Source organism: Carica papaya, chromosome 5 (genome assembly GCF_054855325.1).
Source record: "Carica papaya isolate Zhongbai chromosome 5, ASM5485532v1, whole genome shotgun sequence".
Taxonomy (NCBI): domain Eukaryota; kingdom Viridiplantae; phylum Streptophyta; class Magnoliopsida; order Brassicales; family Caricaceae; genus Carica; species Carica papaya.
The window spans coordinates 8,231,521-8,256,399 of NC_142313.1; the positions used below are offsets into that span (position 1 = coordinate 8,231,521).

At 32.6% G+C, this 24,879-nt stretch overlaps 2 protein-coding genes across 2 annotated transcripts in view; one reads left to right on the forward strand and one right to left on the reverse strand.

Moving 5' to 3' along the window:
- Window positions 1-24,879, reverse strand: part of LOC148253724 (uncharacterized) — a 57,241-nt gene that overhangs the window by 21,441 nt on the left and 10,921 nt on the right. The gene's annotated exons all lie outside the window — the stretch shown is intronic.
- On the forward strand, window positions 5,023-6,734 carry GT72B1 (UDP-Glycosyltransferase superfamily protein). The gene has a single exon (XM_022055115.2). It carries the CDS (start codon window positions 5,083-5,085, stop codon window positions 6,502-6,504), a length of 1,422 nt encoding a protein of 473 aa, XP_021910807.2. The 5' UTR covers window positions 5,023-5,082; the 3' UTR covers window positions 6,505-6,734.

The following is a 24,879-nucleotide window of genomic DNA, read 5'->3' on the forward strand; positions in this document are numbered from 1 at the left end:
CGATTTCTTCTTTCGTTGGAGATCTTGGTAAAAATTAAGTTAGTTTTCATTCGAAAATTTCATATTTTCATAAAATGATTTATTAATTTTAAAATGATTGATTTAAAAGTTTGATAGATGATTTAAATATTATCTTGAAAGGTGTTTTATAAAGTGTCATATATATGTGAGTGAGTGTGTATTGAGCGTTGATGTTTTATAGGGTATATGTATAATAATATGGATACATATATGTCGTGCGTGAATGAATAGGTAAAGATGTAGTATACATAAGTTGTTGTTTGTTTAATGTATAGGACTCTATGTCTAAAAAGTAGATGGGTTCTAGGATGTGTTTACGTATGTAGATATATATATGAGTATGTAATATGTATTTACATATATATATATATGTTGATATATACAAAGCTATACAAAAATATAAATAGATATATATATGTATGTTTGTATGAGCATAAATAGTCCTACACATTGAATTTGTGTGTGTGTAGGTGTAAAATAATGTAGGTTGTTACGTAGGTGTAGAAACCGCTTATATGCGTATTTGAAGTGGGGGTATAGATGCATGTATTTTGTATGAGTATATGTGGTTTATGTATGTTAAATCATAATTAGATGAAATATGTATATTGTAAGAAAATATATATACATGTACATAATTAGAATAGGTTTATGGTTAAATATAATGGTACCAAAATAAATTTAAGTAAGCAATGTGTGCAGATATGGATTGCGGTTACTTGTTGCTTACATAGTACGTTAGGTGTATATTTAATACGATATAAACTGGATATATTGGACATACATGTATGCAAGTGATTGCTTGCTCAAATGATTTTGTGTGAGTAGTTCGTTGTTATATATACTCGTTATGGGTGGAATGAGTGCACATCTCAGTTGTGTAAATAGGTGTGTAAGAGTGATGAGATTGGTTGTTGGCTGTATGAGTGAGAATGTAAATTAATACCATTATTGAATGTGAATTTTTCTTCAAAAATATAAATATAATATTTAGGTAGAAAAAGAATAAAATATCAAGAATGTTTGGGTTTCTGAAATTTTGATATGAAATAGAAACAATATTTGAAAAAGAAAAAGCTTATCGGGTATCATGGGAGAGAGTGTACAGACTTGGTACATAGGGTGAACCTTACCATAGATGTGTCCTTAGTCATACGAGATTGAGAAGTCTCATACCAGAGGGGGTATAGGGACGACAAATGAACTATAAAAGAAATACTTGTACATCTGCGTGTAACGGGGATCCTTATGGGCCCCCAGTGATACTGGTAAGGAAAATAACAATATATAATGGAATTGGAAGTGATCTGGATACGTATATACTGTGATTGATGGTATTTGTGAACGAAACAAAATTATCTAAATACGAATCTTATACGATATGATTATATTTATAAATGAGAATAGTATGTATGATACCTAGAGATAAATATGTTAGAATGAGTAATGAAAAGGATGTGGGTTCTTGATTGTTTCTTTTGTTATACTTTGCGATAATGATGATAAGTATGGTTGTCTTGCAAATTGGATTTCTATGAATATAAAATTTGCATTAGTTTTATCAAACCTATATGAATGTGTGTTTGCATATTTTTTCTTTGAACACTACTTTACTATTACTGAGTCTGAGAACCTCACTTCAATTCACACCTCCCCTCCCCCCTTCCTTCTCCCCCCAGTATTAGTTTAGGTTATGAGGGAGTTCAAGATCGAAGGAAGACTTCGAAGAATCCTTCAGTTACCTTGGACACTTATTGTAAAGTAGATATGAATGTATTATTATGATGCAATTTTGAAAGATTGTTGTGAGCCTCATGAATTGAGATTCCATACAAGGGATGTATTGTTGATTTATAGATATCAACATAATGTTGCGCAAAAATTTATTAGGTTCACATGTGATGTGACACTCCTTTTTCTCTAGAGAAATTAGGTCTTTACATAATCGACACACGCATGACAACAACGTTGCCAACAGTGCATATCCATATAACTCATAGTCAACATAATCAATCGACAAACACGTGCACAAATACAACTTACACTACTATAACTGTCAGTACACATATTTGTGATCCATACATCGAAATACTTCTCATATATGTATATATATATATATATATATATATAATCTACACATCAATAATTATAAATTGTAAAAGAAATAAGAATAAAAATAAAATAAATAAACTAATAGATAAAAAATAAAAATAAAAAGAAAAAGAAAAAGAAAAAAAAATTGTAAATAAAATACAAATAAAAAAATAACACAAAAATAGACAGGTTAACTAGAATAAAGATCAGAATTAATTAGCTCCATCGGCAATATTGAATCGGATTAAAAAAGATCAGTTTAACACAACATGTGTTAAATTGATCTTTTTTATTTTTAGTTAGAGTTTCGATTAAACCATCACAAAAGAAGGATTTGGGTACTCTTATCTAAATCTCAAACGAAAGAAGGAATCGAAAAGTCTAAACAGATTTAGTTTTCACCATGTTTGGCTTCCCTTTTAGTTTTTTACTCTCTATTTTCAGAGATATGGATACATAAAATTAAGGATTTGATTTAAAAGATGAATAATCAAATATAAGATGGAAAAAGATTTACCGAAATCGGGATCAAAATCGTACTTTTGACCCAAAAAATGCAGTTTTATTTCCTCCCTCTGGCGACTCCTTCGTCACTGCACTCTGTTGCCCTCACGCAGCGGCCATCCACTCGGGTCGTCATCACCCACTCTTCACGTTTGTCACGCCATTAACCTTCTTCTTCTTCTTCTTCTTCCCCTCTTTCACGTGGCTCTCCCTCTCTCTACTACTTTCTCTCTTTGTTTTCTTGTCTCTCTCTTCTTCTCTTTTTCCTAATGCAGATTAGGTTTTACTTTTAGGTGAGTTAAAAAGGGAGCTTATATATGGGGCTTTTTGGACGTTAGATCTCAACATCAAGTTCTAATTGTCCAATTCTTTTGGGTTGTTACAAAATATATAAACTTTTATGGTCAAAGATATTATTAAAAAAATTGATTACTCATTTGACTCGATAATAAATATATTTTGTGATAATAAGGTGATTATAAAAATTAATTTAAAAAACTTAGTTCAGTATAATTCTAACAGAAAATTTTAAAGTGAATTGACATTTTTATCATGAAAACACTTGAAATCAAAATAGTATAATTTCCATTCCTAATTCTAGCATAAAATAATGTATAACACTTTATCTTCCTATAATAGATTTTTTTGTATATATTTCTAAGCATATGAATTTTGAAATAAAAACAAGAAAGATTAAAAGTACTTTTCTATTAGTATATATGTATATATAGATATATATATATATATATATATATTGATCTATCAATAAATCAGTTCATAATGTTGTGACAAACAAATAACAAAACTTACGTGCATTCTAAGATAAAAGTACAGAAGCCACCGTGTAATTTTAATATATGAATAAAAATTACAACAACGACAGGTTTAATTCGTGTAACTCCCAAAGGAAAATTAAGACATGTCTACATGTATGTATATATATATATATATATTAATTTCCACTATATTATTTAATTTATTTAATTAATACTAGCAGATGATTAATACTAAGAAATATAAAATAAAACTTAATGTTAAAAGATGCAATTTAATATATATCTATATGGGTTTATTAAATTTCATACAATGCATCTAATTTATTAAATTATCAACATATAAACATAAGTTTTTTTTTTTTTTTTTTTTTACTATAAAGTTAATCATTTTTAATCCATATGTAATAAATATTTGATTAATGGGTTTGTGGATGGAATGTGATGACATTTAAACTTTTTCACTTTCTCCAATCAATTCGATCATGATTGAATATTCTGGGTGTTTGTTAGTTGTTATCCAAATTAATTAATTAAAAGAAAAAAAAAAAACAGTGTAATGATGGGAAAATGGAAGAAAACCTGTATCCAAACAGAAAATAACGAGATAATGAACGTAGTTTTATAACGTAATGCTGACGATTGATATGACGTCACCATCACATGTGTAATATTAATATGCCTCCACCATTATTTTGCACACCCTTCTTGAACACCTCTTCCAAATTCTAATTCCAACAACAATCCAGTCAACTTTTCAATTCCACGAATATTATCAATTCAACCCCCACATGTTTATAATAATACACCGGACCAAAATTTTCTAAACCATTATTATATTTTAATTAATTAATTAAAATTCTCTCCTAATTTTAACTAATATTTCGTCTTAACGTGTAACCCATATTTGCATTTACAAAAATATTATATTCATAAATCTGTAATTACCCAAAGTCTTATACAATTATATTTTAAGTGGAGAATCAAACTGAAAACCATATGCATGATGAGATAAGAAGAAATTAAAATAAAATTAATGATTTTTGTGTTTGTCATGTCATTAATTTTAATTTAGAGTGCATAAGATTTTATTTTATCAGCTATGTTTAAAGTTAGTAGTAATGTGAATTGGTAAATTAAATATTGGGGCATTTTACAAAGTTTCCATTTTCAAAATAATGTAGCGGTTGACATGTATAGATAAAATATTTGTATACAATTAATCTATATACGAAGCTTGTCTAACAAAAAAAAAATAGTTGGCGAAAATAACTTATACATAATGTCAATTGTCATATTAATATGTGAAAAAAATGCATGTACATACATATATATATATATATACATGGTGGTAATTCTCTGTAATGATTATATGTACTTTTAGTTATCAAGATTTGGAGGTAATTACTTGTTATAAGCTTAACAAAAATCAGAATTAATTAGGAAACAAATTAATCTATTAAATGTTTGAGATATGCTTAACCACAGATCCAATAAAACTTCCGTTACAAAAATTACAAAATTAATTAAAATTTGCAATTAATTAACATGTTAATAATTAAGCAGGGACACGTGACATATATCCTGCTTACCAATTGACACCGGCTCTATATAAAGCGGTCATCCCCATCTCCTTCCTCTCAAACACCAAACCTGCGGAAAACCAGCTCAGCCCCCTGTAAAATCAACTATGGCACAAACACAAAACCAACCAAAAACGCCCCACATAGCAATTGTACCGAGTCCTGGAATGGGTCACCTGATCCCTCTCGTTGAGTTCGCTAAGCGACTCGTTTCTTGCCACCCCGAGTTTTCCATCACCTTCGTCATCCCCACCTCTGGCGCTCCCGCAAAGGCCCAGGAATCTACTCTCGAATCTCTCCCTAGCTCAATGGACTACACTTTTCTCCCTCCAGTTGATCTCAGCGACATCCCTGAAGATACAAAAATCGAGAGCATAATCTGCCTCACTATGGCTCGCTCAGTTCCCGCTCTACGCGACTCCTTCAAGTCGATGATTGCAGCCAAGTCGGTGGTGGCCGTGGTCGTTGATCTCTTTGGAGCGGACGTGTTCGACGCAGCCAAAGATTTCAACATCTCGCCGTACATTTTCTTCCCATCTACGGCTATGGTTTTGTCCTTGTTCCTACACATGCCAAAGCTGGATGAGATGGTGTCGTGCGAGTACAGAGAATTGACTGAACCGGTAAAGATTCCCGGGTGCATACCGATCCATGGGAAGTACTTGCTTGACCCTGTTCAAGACCGAAAGAACGATGCTTACAAGTGGGTTCTTCACCAGATGAAGAAGTACTCATTAGCGGAAGGAATATTCCTGAATTCGTTCATGGAATTAGAAGAAGGAGCTATAAAGTCACTGGTAGAAGAACAACCCGGAAAACCACGGGTATACCCGATTGGTCCTCTAGTGAATAAAGGGGGAAAGGTAGAGGAAACAGAATGCATGAAGTGGTTGGATGAGCAGCCACATGGGTCGGTTCTATTTGTTTCATTCGGTAGTGGCGGGACCCTCTCGTACGAGCAAATTCAAGAACTGGCGTTAGGACTGGAAATGAGCGAGCAGCGGTTTTTATGGGTGGTAAGAAGCCCAAATAACGTCTCTAATTCTACATTTTTCAGCATAGAAAGTCAAAAAGACCCATTCGCTTTTCTTCCAGAAGGGTTCCTGGAACGAACCAAGGGTCGTGGCCTGGTTCTGGCTTCATGGGCGCCACAGGCTCAAATCCTGAGCCACGGCTCCACCGGTGGGTTCCTAACTCACTGCGGCTGGAATTCAGTCCTGGAGAGTGTAGTAAACGGAGTGCCACAAATCGCGTGGCCGCTCTACGCGGAGCAGAAAATGAACGCGGTGATGCTGACGGAAGATACGAAAGTTGCATTGAGGCCAAAACAAAACGAGAATGGTTTGATTATGGGAGACGAGATCGGGAGAGTTGTAAAAAGTTTAATGGAGGGGGAAGAAGGGAAGAAAGTGCGGAACAGAATGAAGGATCTAAAGGACGCGGCTGCAAAGGTGCTTTGCAAAAATGGGTCCTCAACGGAGGCACTAGCTCAGGTGGTTCTCAAGTGGAAAACCAAAATCGCCAATTAGACCCACCGATAAATTTTTTATTTTTACTTTGTTTTTAAGTGCTTCTCCTTTTAATTCTGTTTTTTATTAGGGGGAAAATAAAAAAGAAAAGACAACTCTGTTTAAATTAGCGTGCGATATTTATGTTTATATTTGTATTATGATCCTCAGAGACACCATATAACCTATGTATGATATTTTGGAAATTAATCTGTGTGTGTATAGAAATGAATTGGGTTGTTTTTGGCATAGTCATAATTTGTGGGTAGGTGAAAATTGTGCAACAAAGATACGATCCATTAAAACTCACAAAAACAACACTAAATTGAAACCAAATATATATATATATACAAAAAAAAAAAAAAAAGAAGAGTGGACCCAAAATGATTAGAAACATTTTGTGTTCTCTCTCTAAAAGTGATGGGGGCACTGTGACTGGGCTTCACAAATGTTGGTGGTTGCCATTCACATCACGACAAAATTACTCCTTTCATTAATATGAATTATCATTGATTAAAAAAATTATAAAAAAAAAAATTTATTTGTGGCGAGACTAAAAGAGATAAACATTGGTGTTTGGTTTTTTTTTTTTTTTCGAAAAATTTGCATGAAATTTCTATCATGAATTTGTGGAAAATAAAATGATTATTAGCTCCAATTTTATAAAGGAATAATAATATATTGTGGGTTATGGGAATAAACAAAAAAAAAAAACAAAGTAAATCACACCACTTATCAGATAACTTTTTTAGATTCATACTTTGCCTGATCCTTTTAAAAAAAAAAAAAAAGAAAAAAAAAAAAGAGAGAGAGAGAGAGAATTGAAGTTGTGAATGATTGATGAAGGCTTTATAGAAAGAGGATAAATTTCCACCATTTTTTTGTACCTTAAAATTCTCCAATAACTTCATATGACTATATAATCAATACATTGAAATATATTTATTTCATTTTTTAAACTTAAATACGTTGAAATAATAAAATTTTTATTCTCCTTTTTAAAATTGTATTTTAATTTAATGTTAAAATAATATATATATATATATATATATATATATATATATATATATATATATAACCTGATAAAATTTTTGGACGGCTCAATGATCCATCTTTCCTTGGTGATATCTAAAGTTAAAAATTAAATATTTTAAGATATAAACGGTGACGTAATAAATTTATAATATTTTCAATGTGTATAAATATATGCGTAACTTGTATGAACTAATTTTTAATGTATATAATAAATATGTGGTCGTATTAATTTTATGTTCTAATTAGTTTATTATTTTAATATTTTAAATTAAAAAATAGATTAATATTTTACATTAATAAATTATTTAAATAACTTTTATTTTAAAATTAAATATATATTTTTACGTTAAAAATGTTGAAATAACAGAAGTTGAATTTAAAACCAAATCAAACATTAATAGGTGAAACTATAATTTACCAAAATTTTTTAATCCTATTATTCATGACTCTTTCTTTTAAATTAATTTATGGTTTTAAATATTTTAATTTTAAAATTTAGATTGTTTAATTTGTAAGGAGTTAGTGGCCTATCTAAAACAAAATTTTATACTTAATTTTATCCTATACACTAGACGCACAAAGCATGCATAATTAATACTAAAGAATAGAAGCATAAAGCATGCATAAATAATATGACCCATTATGTGTTTATCACTATATATATATATATATATTCAATTTAGTAATATATAATCAATCGTTTATGCTTTGAAGATTGCTTTTTATTCGTTTTGGGTTTTCGTGATTATATATATATATATATATTTAAAAAGTTTTTATATAATCCAATTGGATTTCAATGTACATAAATTATTTGAAATAAAGTAGGAACTATTAATATAACATTAAAATAAATTAAAGATTTTTTTTTATTTACTTTTTAGATATTACTTTTAGATTATATAATATAAGAAGGTTAAATTATTTGTCACAAATCACAAACGTGTTAAGTTTAATTTTTAAGGAGAAATTTTGAATCATCTTACTTGTTAAGTATTTCACTTATGCTATATTTTAAATAAATTCATTTCTATTTTCCTTGTGCAATTTATTTACGTACATCAAATAAAAAAATAGTAAAATATTTACTTCACATAAAATTCTATGTGAATGCAAAAAAAAAAAAAAAAAAAAGGAAAATTAAACTCCTTTTAAAAAAGAGCATTGATGAATCTCACCAACAAAAAAGACACCACTATTGAACTACATGCTCCCCAGAGGATGATTAGGTAAAAAGTATATGCTTTTATAAGTCGAGCTTTTTCAATAAATGGAGAGACAAAATTTTTACCTCACAAAAACAAATAAACAAGTTGTTTATCGTTCAAGAGCATATAAAAATTAAATTCACTCGTTACTAGTACACACCTTATTTACCCATATACAGGCACAAACTATCTATCAAAGATAGACATTTAATGAGTTAACTTTATAAAAATAAATAATATTTATACTAATTTTTTTTATAATTTTTTGTTGTTATAAGTTTAGAACCACTTTGAGGTCCTTCATAAAATTAGGGACAAAATAAAGCCACTATGAATAAGTTTCAGGAGTTACAAAGGAAACTTCGAGTTTATATTTGTCACAAACCACACCCTATCTTTTAGAATAATGATCAGAGTATACTCATTTAAATCATATACACTCGAATTAAGTAAAATAACTTAACTTTATTAATAATAAAACAGTCGTAGAAGTATTAGATGCCTTAAATATAAAACATAAACATATGTACGAGGCTTTAAATTTTCTTACTTATATTACTAAACAAAAGTACAAAACCGTAACCTTAAATATCAGAGTCTAAACTTTAAAAATTTTCTCCGAATCACCGCTCATTCTGCAGCGATATCTTCAATATTTGGAGGGTGATACGGAGGTGAAAAAAATATCCAAATAAGAGATACTATGAAATCACAGTATAGTACATGCAATATATAGTTTCCTTACATACAACGAAATATATATCATATAATTTTTTTAAAACAGATATAAATCAAAATACGAAAGAACAAATAAAAAAATAGACTTATGTTGTATACTTTGTCACTATTATGGATGATCAATCAATTACCATACATTATGTATAGGTACAGATACTTATCACTAGTTCCTCATGTACCTGAACACGGAACGACATACATGAGTACTTAAAACACTACTATCCCCTGAAGCATAGAACAGTTAGGGAATGCAGACCAGACTGTTTTTTCATACACTTGAACACGGAACGGTTATGTATAGGTATACACTTATTACTTCGCCAATACACCCGAACATGGAATAGTTATGTACGACCACATTGAAGTCTAGCATAATATAGATGTTTTGGGAATAATTTTTTTCCATCATGAGTGATGCACACATATCAAAACTACATTTCGAAAACACAAAACGAAATAACACTTATATCGAAGTAAAACATAAATGAATAGTTACTAAACAAATGCGAAATATGAATTAAACATGTGGACATTTTCATACTAAAAATAAATAAAATATCTCAAAACTACGTAGGGTATGAATCCATAATATCCACTTACCTTATGTCTTTAGCAGTCGTATTTTTAATTTCGGCAGAGTTTTGACTTTATTTATGACATTTTTCTCTAAAAATCTGGCAGAGTTTCAGAATAATTTTTGGTCACTTTCTTTCTAACAGTTTATAACTTCATTTTGATCGTGAGCCTTATTCCTCTTATCTTCCTCTTTCTCCGCTCTCACAAATTTAGCAGAGTTTTTCAAAGATTTTTTTATCTAAAATCTCAAAATACTTTAAAGATCACACACTTTGTACTTCCTCTTCTTCCTTCACTTATATGCTTTTCACTATTTTTTCTCATCTGAAATGTCTCTTCCTCCATTCTCTTATCTCCCATTTATAGGAGTGGGGAACCACAAGGGAAAGGTTGCCACCACTCTGTCTTACTATTTCATCTAAAAGTTTTTATATTTCATCATGTCACTTCACTTAAAATGTTACCACTCTTCACATTTTGTTTTATTTAAAATGCCTTTTCACATACCACTTAATCTAAAATGTTACCATTTTTCACATGTCACTTCATCGAAAAGTTGTTATTTTCTGTTATATCATTTTATCTAATAGTTACCACTTTTCATTATACCACTTCATTTAAAAGATTCCTACCTTTACTCATGTTTTAAAAAAAGAAACTTTGTTTGAAGAAATGATGCCGTTTTGAAGAGGGAAAAACGAAATCGTTTTGAGAGGGGGAGAACGACATCGTTTTGGGAAGGAAAAAATGATGTCGTTTTGGGTAAGTTGGTAGGATATGAATGGGGGTCGGGAAGGAAAGGGAAGGGAGGAAAAAGAAAAGAAAAGAGAAAAGCAGGGAAGAAAGAGAGCGAGAAGGAGGAAGGGAGAGAGGGAAGAAGGTTCCAGAAGAGAGAGAGGGGAGTCAGAGCAGAAAGGAGCGAGAAGGGAGAGAGAAGAGAGCCGTAGACGAAGAACAGTGCGATCGGCAAGAGGAAGGAAAGTGGAAATGGAAGGTACAGTAAAAACTTTGGTTGTGTAGGTATTGGGTGAGTTGTGATGCTATTTGCAAGTTGCCGAGGCCAGGGAGTCCGTAGGTAGCTGGGCGGAGCTGAGAGGTGGAGTGTAGGACGGAATGGCAGAGATGTTCGCGGAGGAGGCCGTGAGAGGGAGAGGATGGAGTCGTTGGGGCGTACGAGAGATCTATGAGAGAGAGAGAAAAGGTTGTGTGCGGTGAGTGTGAGCACCGAAGGAAGGTCACTGAGAGGAAGAGGGAGTGAGCAGTTTGGCGTGTGTGGGGAAATCCGAGATGACGAAGGGAGTCGTGTGCAGGAGCGGGGGTGCAGAGAGAGTCGCGAGCGGAATGAGCAGGAGGAACGAATTCGGTGAGTGTCCGATGAGAGGGGTGAGTGTGGGGAGTGTGACAGTGTGAGTTCGGACTGTGCGACGGTGTAAGTTCAGACTGTGAGAAGGAGGGGACTATGGAATAGAAATTGACATGTATGAAAAGTTTTGGATGAGGGAAGAGGCTTATGGAACCGTAGGGAGAGGTCGGTTTAGCGAGGGATAAGGACGTAGTTGCTGGAGATTAGGATGGTATAGGAGAGGACTTTAGAGTATGGTTTAGGGTGAAAGAGTAGGGATGCGTTAGTAGGGGTATAACGAGAGTGTGGTGAGGGGAAAAGGTTTGGTATAGTTACTATAAATTTAAAAGTTGGCGAGGGAACATCGTCGGTGTGTGCTGGAAGTCTTGGTGTGCATGTGGCCTAATAAGGTCGAGAGGTAGTGTAGTGAGCATGAGTCACCGATGTTGGAGACGTGCGAGAATGGATTATGTGTGTGTGTGGCCTATTGAGGTCGAGTTGTGGACGGGTTGTGTGTGTGCGTGGCCTATTGGGGTCGAGGTGTGGACGGATAGTGTGTGTGCGTGGCCTATTGTGGTCGAGGTGTGGGGTAGTGAGCACGAGTCACCGATGTTGGTGACATGCGAGAACGGATTGTGTATGTGTGTGTGGCCTATTGAGGTCGAGGTGTGGACGGGTTATGTGTGTGCGTGGCCTATTGGGGTCGAGGTGTGGACGGATGGTTTGTGTGCGTGGCCTATTGTGATCGAGGTGTGGGTAGTGAGCACGAGTCACTGATGTTGGTGACGTGCGAGAATGGATTGTGTGTGTGTGTGGCCTATTAAGGTCGAGGTGTAAACGGGTTGTGTGTGTGCCTGGCCTATTGAGGTCGAGGTGTGGACTGATGGTGTGTGTGCGTGGCCTATTGTGGTCGAGGTGTGGGGTAGTGAGCATGAGTCACCAATGTTGGTGACGTGCGAGAACGGATTGTGTATGTGCGTGGCCTATTGGGGTCGCGGTGTGGATGAATGGTGCGTGTGCGTGGCCTATTGTGGTCGAGGTGTGGGGTAGTGAGCATGAGTCACCGATGTTGGTGACGTGTAGGAACGGATTATGTGTGTGTGTGGCCTATTAAGGTCGAGGTGTGGACGGGTTGTATGTGTACGTGGCCTATTGGGGTCGAGTTGTGGACGGGTGGTGTGTGTGCATGGCCTATTGTGGTCGAAGTGTGGGGTAGTGGGCATGAGTCACCGATGTTGGTGACGTGCGAGAACGGATTGTGTGTGTGTGTGGCCTACTGGGGTCGAGGTGTGGACGGATTAGGTGTGTATGTGGCCTATTGGGGTCGAGGTATGGACGGATGTGTGTGTGCGTGGCCTGTTGGGGTCGAGGTGTGGACGGATGTGTGTGTGCGTGGCCTGTTGGGGTCGAGGTGTGGAGGAGTAAGCATGAGTCACCGATGTTGGTGACGCACGAGAATGGTATTGTGTGTGTGAGTGGCCAATGGGGTCGAGAGGTAGAGATGTGAGTATGAGTCATCGATGTTGGTGACGTGTGGTAATGGTCTTCGTATGCGTGTGTGGCCTCTTGCGGTCAAGGTGGTGGATATGAGCTGCCGATGTTGGTGACACGAGATGGTGGTGTGTGTGCGTGGGTGGCCTATTAGGGTGGAGTAGGAGAGAAGGGCGTACGAGGAGTTGATATTGGTGATGAATGTGAACAGGGGCACTTAGGGTGTGACTTCGGCCGGGGAGTCACGTGGGATGGGCACTCGAATAGCCTACCAGGGTAGGGGGCTGGTGTTGTACTACGGTAGGGTTGAGGTAGGAGGTAGGTGGTATAGACAAGGTACTTATGGAGGTACTGGAGTTGCTGTTGCTATATATGTTATTGAATAACTGGTCTTTCGGGGTAGGTAAATGACGGTTAGTTGTAGGGTGGTTCGAAAGCATGACTTAGGTAGTGTAAGAGAAATGCATATAGATATACTAACTGTCTTGTCACTGCATATTATACATGCAACTTAGTTTTTATCGTATTGAGTTATGTGAACTCACTTTTTGTCGTTTTCCAGATGAAGTAGGGATGGAGCTGGGATCTGAGTTGCTGGGTACGGAGCCTAGTCTTTAGCGCCATCGGGCCAGGTTCTCCTTGTGGCGGGTTACCGCCTGTAAAAGTTTATATTAGTATGGATGTTGACTTGCTGGAAGGGTATGTTATGGAGTGTCATTGATGTATAGGTAGAACTACAAGTTTACCTTGAGTTAGAACAATGAACTGTGGACCAGTTTTGCTTATGGGGAATGCCATTGGTATGAAATTGGCGTGTTGGGTCATAGAATTGTTGATCGTATGCTGTTTAAAAAAAAACGGGGCGTTACACTATGTCTTTAACCTTATTATATATTTTTAAACACATGTAAAACTAAATTAAATATATCAAATATAAGAAATTAACTCAGCAGCATTTTCAAATTATCACAATATTAGTCATGGGTTGAGAATGAAGATTGAAATCTATGAAATCTAATCTCTCATTGTTCCTCAATAGCTCAATAATAGAGCGATCGACTATTAACTGACTGGTCGAAGTTTAATTATGCTTCTATGGACAAACTGTGATAGCTCAAAAATACCTCCGAGTTAATTTTTTATGTTTGATATATTTAATTTAGCCTTTATATATGTTTGAAAATATAAAATAATATTAATGATATAGTTTAGAGTCAAACAAATAAATGAAGGATAAGGATGAAAGAGTTAGAATAAGCATGAAGAGACATGAAAAAATATGAGAACCTTTTAGATAAGTGGTATAATAAAAAGTAGTAACTTTTAAATAAAGTGACATAACGAAAAGTGATAACTTTTAGATGAAATGAAATGTGAAATATTATAGCTTTTTACACGAAGTGACATATTAGATAAAACGATATGTGAAAAATGATAACCTTTTAGATAAAGTAACATGATAAAAGGTGATAATTTTTAAATGAAATGATATAACGGAATGATAACAACTTTTCTCTTGTGGCACTTCACTCCTATAAATAAGGGATAAGAGAAAGGAGGAAGAAATTCCTAATAAGAAAAAATTGTGAGAAGCATAAAGGTGACGAAAGGAGTACGAAATATGTGATTTTTGATAGTATTGTGAGGTTTTATGTAACGATCTGCTTTCTCTTGAGAGAAATAAGTGCTAACCCATACATATAACTTGATAAATCTGTGCAGCGATGTTCTAAAATTTAAAAGTCAATCGTAAATCCCCTGTATGGAACTATAATTTAGGAGACTCACTAAAACTCTTTACATTACATTGCTATAATGTAATTAAATCTATTTTATAAAGTAATACTCCTAAAGTCTCTAAAGGTTGATTCAGAGTTTTCTTTCGACTTTAAAAGTGCTCTTGATTTGAACTAATTTGCATTGAGGGACGTGTGAACTGGGGCGAGCTTCATGTGCTTAGTAAGAAAAGAGGCAGTACCCATAACAAAGATATGCATTCATCCATTACATCAAATTTATAAAATATATGCAGATTTTATTTAAACCAAAATCCCCAGGCATAACAATAATTTACATATCAAACAATACTTTATATTTAAAGAAATCCAATTTGAAAGACAATCGTACTCATCATCATTATTGTTAAATATAACCTAAAAAAGATAATCAAGAACCTCCTACTTTTCATTACCCATTCCAAACATGTCCATATTTAGATATTGTACATATTATTCTCATTCATAAATATCATCATATTATATTAGATTCATATTCTGATAATTTTATTTCGTTCACAAATACCATCAACCATGTCAGATACATATTCAGATAGTTTCCATTTTAAAAAGAAATAATACTATCAGTTCATACAATCATCCATACACAACATTTAGATACCGTTCGAATTATAGTAAGAAGTACAATTAACACACATCTCAATGAATGTGAAATTTTGGGTTTCTTGCCATTTCACTGAAACCATGATTACTTATCATTTATATTTCTATTAGATATTACCATTTCTATTACTAGTATCATTGGGGGGTCCAGAGGAATTCCTGTTACATACAGATATAAAAAATATTTCTTTTATAATTTATTGGTCGTCCCCTTACCCCGTTCGATAATGGGTGCCACAATTATGGATCGTTTCAATACCCTATCAAGTATAAGCGTAATTAAACTAACTATTAACCCCGTCTAGTATGGGACTTATCAACCCTGTACAATTGAGAACACATATACGGTAGAGTTTACCCTACGTACTAAGTCCGTATACTCTCTCCCATAATAGCCGGTAAGTTATTTCCTTTTTTAATGTTACTTATATTTCATATTCCAACTTCAAAAACTCAAACATTCATGAAATCTTATTTTTTAAAAGAAAAATTCACATCTAATTATGCATAAATATGCATAACACACTATATATTTGTATCTATATCAATTTACATACACAATTACATGGAGTCATTCATATGCGGTCCACATTCATATGCAGATTTTTCATAAACATATATATATATATATATACCAAAATATAATTTAAAAATAATTTATAAAATTTTAAATAATCATTTTAAATTTAATAGTAAAATTTTTTATAAAACCATATAATCTCGAATAGAAACTTATCTAATTTTTACTGCTTTATTGGTTTAGACTAAACTCTGTAAACTAATCGATCCTCACGAATTTTAATTCCTAAACCTGTTCCTAAAACCTGTGTAGAAAATTCTAATGCTTCAGCATTACGACCCTACTTTGCTTGACTTTACATATTTTTTTTATCCAACTACAATTAGTCTTATTTCACCCATCAATTTGCGCCCAATTTAATTCTCCCATAAGATTACTTTCCTAAACCTTCTTAGAACTTGCCTACACATTTCTTTTTCTAAAAGTTCCAAAACCTAAATTTTATTTACTATTTTTTTTACATATATTCATATATATATATACACGCACATGTAGACCACATTTATATATGTATATATATACGACTACGTGTACATGAACACTATATATATACAACGCGCACCCATACCCACTGTATTTATATACATATGCACCAACACACATATATATATCTTGTGCGTAATATACATATTTACAAATGCAAAAACATATATATGCGGATATATGGACACAAACAAATAAACACTGCATATATATTTTTATATATATAAGATGCACACACATACCTAATGTATACATATATATATAACTACACTAATATGTATATATATATACTGCATATGTACTTATCTACAAATACACACACACACACACACACATAGATATATATACGGACATGCAAAAATAAACATTGCACATATACATATAAAATGCGTACACATCTGCCGTGTATATATGTTTCTGCACTAACACTTATATATATATTTATATATACTGCATATATGCACATTAATAACTGCACATACATTTATATAAATATTTATACATATACAAATATACATACATAAACACAAAATGGGGGGATCAGTGGTCGGCAACATGCTAATCTTACTTCTGAACACCCGATGAGTGATGAAGTTTGAGGCGCTCCTTTCTGTGTGCCAATGCCACTTTCCTCCTCTTCTTTTTCTTCTTCTTCCTCTTCTTTTATTCTCTGCCTCTATCTTCTGCCCCTTAGGGTTTATTTTATTTTGTTCTTTTTTATTTTATTTCCTTTTTTTTATTTCTTTTTTTTCCAGTTGTTACATTTTAGATAAAAATCTTAAGAAAATTTTACTAAATTCGTAAGAGTAAAATAAGAGGAAGAGAAGAGAAGGAAGACTCACAGTCAAAAAAAGATTACAAACTGTTAGAAAGTTAAGTCTTTTCTTAAGTTTTGAAGTTCAATTTCTTTTTAATTTTTAAGATTAGTTTTCAAATATTGTATTAGATATTTTTGAATCAAGAAAGTGACAAAAAATTATCCCAAAACTCTACTTGATTTTTGAGAGAAAAAAATCATAAATAAAGTCAGAAGTCTACCGAAATTAAGATTACGACTGATAAGGACCTAAGGTAAGTGGATATTATGAATTCATATCCTACGTAATTTTGAAGTATTTTACATATTTTTGATATAAAAATGTGAAAGTGATTGATTTATCTTTCATATTTATTAAATATTTGTTAAAGTTTTACTTTGATATAAGTATTATTTCATTTTTTATTTTCGAAATATGATTTTGATATGTGTGCACCATTCATTATAGAAAGAAGTTGTTTTGAAAATACTTGCATTATGCTAGGCTTCAATGTGGTCGTACATAACCGTTTCATATTCAAGTGTATTAGTAAAGTGATAAGTGTGTAACCATACATAACCGTTCTATGTTCGGGTGTATGAAAAAATAGTCTGATCTGCGTGCTTTAATCGTTCCGTATTCGGGAGGTAGCAATGTTTCAAGGTACTCATGTATGTCGTACCGTATTCCAGTATATAGGGAACCAATGATAATTATGTGTGTCTATGCATAATGTACAGTAACTGATTGATCGTCTATAATAGTGATGAAGCATATAACAAAAAACTTGTAAATATATTTGTTGATTTATGTATTCATCTTTTGATTAATACATCTGTTTTGAAAAAATTATATGATACATATTTTGTTATGTGTAAAAAAACTATATATTGTATGTACTATAATCTGATTTCATAATATTATTTATTGAGATATTTTATCTCACCCCCTCTATTACCCTCTAGATATTGAAGATATCGCTGCAGAGTGAATAGTGATACAAATGATATTTTTGAAGCAAAACTCTGAAATTAAGGTTACTGTTTCATACTTTTTGTAAAGTCTCTGAACTTAAAAGGTAATACGGTCATAAATTAAATGCGAAAACGAAATAATGGAGTTCATGGTTTACATTTCTTACATAATAATTTAGAATGTCCAATAGAGTTACGAGAATGTACATTCTAAAAGAATAAAAGAAAATCAAAGAAATAAACAAAAAATAATATACTGAGCATTATAGGATGACCTTCACTAGCTTTTGAAGGAAGCCCCGGTGGTGAACTTATTTACAACTCTCTTGTTGATCGGGATCTGGGTTTTGGTCCTCTTGATCTAAAATAGTTAATGAAAGGATGTGCTACATTATCTCAATAAGAATATCACACTACTCACCGATACAGAAACTGAAAGTTGGTAAAAATCATGAAAACAACCAATGAAACTCTTGATTTAAGTAAATTTATTTATTATAAAGAAAACTATTTATTGCATATATTTACTGTTGCGACATTTCTAAAATCGATCTATAGAGACAATAATTTAAATAACATTTAAATTTCATTTTCGAGTGAGCAATAACAACTATTTTTTCTTTTTATTTGCCTACTGGTATCCCTGGGGGCCCATAAGGATGTCCCACGAAGCGTAAACCAATATTCAATATTGTCAATTAATCGATCGTCCCCATACCCCGTCCTGTATGAGCACCAAAAATACCATCCCTCAATACTCCGTTCGATATGAAGGTGAATCGAGCCGTCCCCATACCTCGTCAGGTATGAGCGCCAAAAATACCATTCCTCGATACTCCGTCTGGTATGAGGTAACGTTTATGGTAGAGTTTCCTATGTACCTAGTCCGTCCACCATCTCCCATGATATCCAGTAAGATTACAATTCATTAATTCACATGACCAATTAATTTTCTATTTGCATATTAATTTCCAATTTCACAAATCAACCGTAAATAACGTAAGACAAGTAATATATATATCAAAGAAGCACGACTGAATTATTCAACCATTTTAATATATCATTATGTACTTAAGGTTGTAAATTCAACAATCAGTTACACAGAATAATAAATAAATAAATAACTAACGGATTCCGGTTCTATTGGTAACCTGTAATTATTCTTAAAAATTTTTAAATTACACAAAATACCACATTACCGATTATTAAGCTTCAATTCTACAACAGAGAATAAGATGAGGGATTCTTACCCGAATCGGTGTTCGAAATATTGAACTTTCTACTGCACCTACTAGCGGTCTCTGGGTTTCCTGAATTTTTCTGTGGAGACTAAAACACGCTTCACGTAACTAAAAATACCCCAAAAAATCTAAAATTAGTGTTAAAAGCCTTTTTCGACCAATTTCAAAATTCTGACACGGTGACACCACCGTGCTCCAACAACGGCACCGCCGCCCACGATGGTAGTTTGCCTCAGTCTGGCTGTTTACTACCAGTTTTGGTCGATTTATACTCATCCCTACAAGAAAACACGTTAGGGGGCCTTGGTTGGCCAAAAAAGTCAAAAAACGAAAACTTACTGGCGGTGAGATTTTTTGGTGCGATGGCTCCGTCGACTCATCTTCGCGGTTAGGCATTTTTCTTCGGTTAACTTGTAAAAAATAAAACGATGAACACAATGGTGAAAAAATCGCACGAAATGAGAAACGAAAAACGGGAAGAGGCTCATCAAATAAGGTTTCGGGTTTTGCCCACGGAGGCGCCGTTGGGATTTGCCTGCGATTTTCGGCTCATCCACCATTCTTTTTGCACTGATTTTTCCATGAGAGTGCTCGAAATCAAATTCCAAGTGGATAGGAACATTTTTATCTTTTTTGGCAGTCGAATCTGGCTTCGGCGTGGCGGCGACGGGCGATCGACTCCCTTCTCCGGCGATTGATTCTTCTTCTCCGGCGGGAGACTGGCGGCTAGGGTTTGGATTCGGTATGGTGTGAAATATTTATACCTATCTCGGTTAAATTTAGGCCATTCATTGCATTTGATCTCGACTGTCCAATTAAATTTAAAGAAGAAATAAATTTAGACTGTTCATCGCGATTTGATCTCAATCTGGACTGTTCGTCGCGTTTAATCGCGACCGTTCGATCATGTTTGAGGAGGAAACGGACCCGAACCGTCCGATCGCGGGGTATGCGGATCATCAACGTGACCTCTCGCGTGGCACCGAGTCAGCGTACCTTGCCGCGCAGCGTGTTCCAGTTCGTCGAGGTTGCTGAATGAGCAGCCCTACGTGGCACAATTTTCTTTAATTGCGTTTTGACCTCCAGTTTCCTTTTTTTAAAAAAAAATACTATGCGAACCCTAATTTTCACATATTTTTTCTAAAATTATTTTCGATTTCATCATCAACCTATTTTTTTCATAATTCTACATTAAATTAAAATATATTAATTTCAAAAATTAGATTTTTATATATTTTTTAATTTTAAAATTAATCTCGAGCCAAATTTCAGGTCCGAGTATTACACGTTTGTTTAATAATGTAAGTAAGAAAATTTAGAGTATCGTATATATACATCTATGTTTTACATTTAAGTTATGTAATACTTTTGTGACTCAGTTATGATTAATAATTTTACTTAACTTGAGTTATGTAATTTAAGTAAGTATACTCCAGTCATTACCTTATAAGATGTGATATAGTCCATACCACAAACTTAGTAGAATAGTGGAGGCAGATGTCACAATCACGTGGGATAATTGGAAAAGAGACACTTGGCAACAAAAGAAAAGAAGAATCAAACTTATTACTTTTACTTTGTCCATCATTTAATTCGCTACAAAGTCATATAATCATTATAATTGAATATCTTATTATTATTTCACGATAATTCAATTATTATAATCTAATAAGTTTCACGTACCAGTTGAACATCAAGTATCATAGAACTTATTTATACCAAATAATGCAAGGTAAGACACAATCTTACAATCTCTACTCTCACTTCAATCTTTGTTATTTTATTTGTTGTCACTAATTTTATTAACTTGAACAAAAAAATGAACTTTTGAAAACATTGTCACTTATTTCTTGTTTAAGTAACTAAGACTATTACATATTTCCATTGTGATATTTTTAACTATAAATAGATATAACATTTAAACTTCTAGATTTGACATTTTTAACTGTAAAATGTGATATTTTCATCTTATTGATCATTAGACATCATAGTCATAGTCTAATTAACATAGTAACTTTACTATTCCTTTATAAATATTTAAATTTAAATATTGATTTCCAAATTTGACAAAATCTTTAAAATGCGACTGACTACCAACTCCATCGCTGAAAATCAGAATATTCAATGAGGGGAAAGTAATATTGGTGATAAATTTACTTTATAATATTATTACAAATTTAGTATATTAAATGACCTGCTTACAAAGAAAAGTCCGTAGTTGAGATGTGGGTAAATATATATATATATATATATATAGATATGTTAAAAGTTCTTAAACTAATTAATTTATGTATATGTATATATATATATATTACATAGTGCGTGTTTGGTCGTTGGGAGCCAATAAGTTGTAATCTAAGCAATTAACAAGCTAAAAAAGACCATATGACTCATATATATATATATATATATGTGGTGCACTTACACAAGAAATTAGACTTTTAACACCACGTGAACCAAAAAGAAAGTAAGTTAATGCAATGATTCATGTAAAGGATGTCAAAAATTATATGATAATTTAACACCTAAAAGGTCATTATCATTTTCACGTAGAAGATTAAAAAAATTTCACAGTAAAAGTATTTTCAGGTAATTTTTTTTTTCTCATAAGAAGATTAAATGTTTTCTCTAAACAATTTTGAGGATGCACTTTGCTATACAAGTTTAGTCCATTCAGATTTTCACTCATGTTATGTTATTAAGAAAAATCATACTCTAAAGATGAGGAACATGTCTGATTTCCAACTAAACAAATAAGAAGACTTTATATATGTATATATATATGTATATACAATTAATTAATTATACATATAGTTTATCTTTTCAAGACTTCTTTTTGATTGGTTACCGTTAAAATGTGTTTTGATTTCATAAATTAAAATGCTATTAAATTTAGAGATTTTAATGTAGTGAATGAGACGAACAAAGTGAGCATAAGTGAAAATGATTACCTTGATATGTCTTAATATGTAGTATATTATATATTTCATTTACCTAAGTAGGAAAGAAAAAATCTTATAATAAATAAGGAAGCAAAAAGTTGGAGATTTCTAAATAAAACAGTGACTGTTCGAGTTACAAAGAAGTGGCTTCAATCTCTTTTGTATTAAATCCAAACATGCTTGAATTTAGAGTGAGTTTAATTTTTAAACTTATTGTATCGGATTTGTGGATTATCTACTCTGTACTTAACCTGCACAATCCAATCGCAAAGCTCAGTCCGAAGAGAAGCCATGTCAATTTCTCTCATAAAACCACAGTCAGGCCCAAATCAAAAGCCCAAAAAATATTGGTGGTAGTTCTTTCTGAATCTTGACTAAGGTTTTGTTTGAATGATGGCTCAATAATGATGGGATGGTTTTTTCGTTATTTCTTTTTCTGTTTGTTTGCATTTTCAAACACATGATATACTTTTTTGCTGATTGAGTCATGGTTATCAAAACTATAATTTTTTTTTATTTTTTCAAACTACCAATTCGGTAGTTTTAGGATAGTTTGATAATTTTTTTCCTTTATACCCTTAATATTTTTTATTATTTATAACATTACCATTCTCTTTAATTTCTTCTACCCAACACTTCTTATTATATTATTATTCTTCTTCTCAAAATAGGGTTTGTGAAATTACAACACTACACTCATGGTCTGGAGCTTCAACAGAATGTATCGGCTACAATCTGACTTTTTTTTTTTCTTCTTTTCTCTTATTTCTTCTCTTCTTCTCCTATTTTACTTATTTGACTTTTTTTTTTAACAGATTGTTGCGGCTATACTCTTCTTCGCGTATTTACCTATCTCTAGATTCAGCTTCCATTTTCATCGCAACAAGCGTCACATCTTTATACAGGTATGTTATTTCTTCTATGAACACCAGATTTCGATTTATTTTAGGATGATTTTCAATTTAGGGTTTAATGTGAAATGGATGATGAGTAGTAAAAGTTGAATGATTTTTGATTTATACAGTTTGTTTTTTATTTATATGGTTTATAAAGCTTACGATTTATACAGTTTATTTGGATGATTTTAAATTTAGCAAAAGTTGAATCCTGAAATAAAATATGTTTTAATAGTTATTGAAGACTATGATAGCATTATGAAATATCCATTTACTCATAATATTGCCAGGTTAAAGAGAAACAAGTGTTTTTTAGTGCAAAATAATTTTAGAACTTTTATATTTGTACATCATACAGAGAGTGGGAGAGAGAGAGCACTAACCCTAAAATATTAGTTGTTGAAGACTATGATAGAATTCAAAAATATCAATTTTTGAAGTAATTTTTTAGCTGCATAAAAGCCTTCACTAATATAAATGTATATGTATATAGATGTATGAAGCTAACCCAAGTTTGTCAAGTATCTATTTTCTGCTCCATTTTTTGGTTCATCAAGATTTCATTAGTTTGGTGGTTGTGAAGTGGTGATCATAATTCCAATTCAAGGTTTTCATGGTAGGCCATCTTGTGGTGACTTTTTTACTCCTAGTTTAGTTTGTTTATCTCTTCGTACTCTCTTGTCTAACACATTATTAGGATGACAGCTCCATCATTTACGAAGTTATGTCATCTACTAATTACAGAAAGTGGACTTAGATTTATCATTCGTGTAACTGTGGAGGAACAAGTTGTCAAAATACTTTACTTATTAGGACACAATCAGAGAAATCGAGTCATGTCTTGACATTTTCGACAATCAGGAGAGATGACAAGTCGTCATTTTCATAATGTCATACAATGTAGAGTAGAACTGGCTAATAAATTCCTTAATCAACCTGATGGATCGCGAGTGTCATCGGAAGTAGCCAATAATCTTAGATTCTTTCTATTTTTTAAAGTAAATATGCATTGTACTTAACTAATTTTTTGTAACTAAGTATAATTTATTTAATTAGTGATCAATTAATTTTAGGATTGTGTTGGTGCGATGAACAGAATGCACATACGTGTAAAAGTGTCCAAAGTTGATGCTCCAATATTTCGTGGGAGAAAAGATTTCCCCACATAAAATGTTTTAGTAGCTTGTGCATTCAACTTGACTTTTACATACGTCCTTGCTGGGTGGGAGGGGACCGCATTGGATTTGAGAGTAATAAAACATGCATTAACGAGACCTGATGATCCTTTAATAATTCCAAAAGGTGATTAAAAAGTTTGAATTTCAAAATGTAGTGTATAAGTTTTAAATTTTTTTTACAACTTTACATCATATTTTCAAGTAAGTTCTACCTAGTAGATGTTGGTTTTATATTGTGGGGACGATTAATTATTCTATATAAGGGAGAACAGTACCACTTGAGTGAATACTTCAGGAATCCACCACTAAATGCTTGTGAGTTATTCAATCTTTGTCATTCTTCTTTATGTAATGCGATTGAACGTGTTATCAGAGTTATCAAAAAATACTTTTCAATTATTTCAAGTGCTAATGAATTGCACTATCAGCTGAAGGCTATCAATTGCATAACTTCTTGCATAACTTTTTGCAAAAAGATGATCCAAACGATGAACTTCTAAAAGAGGTTGATGAAGA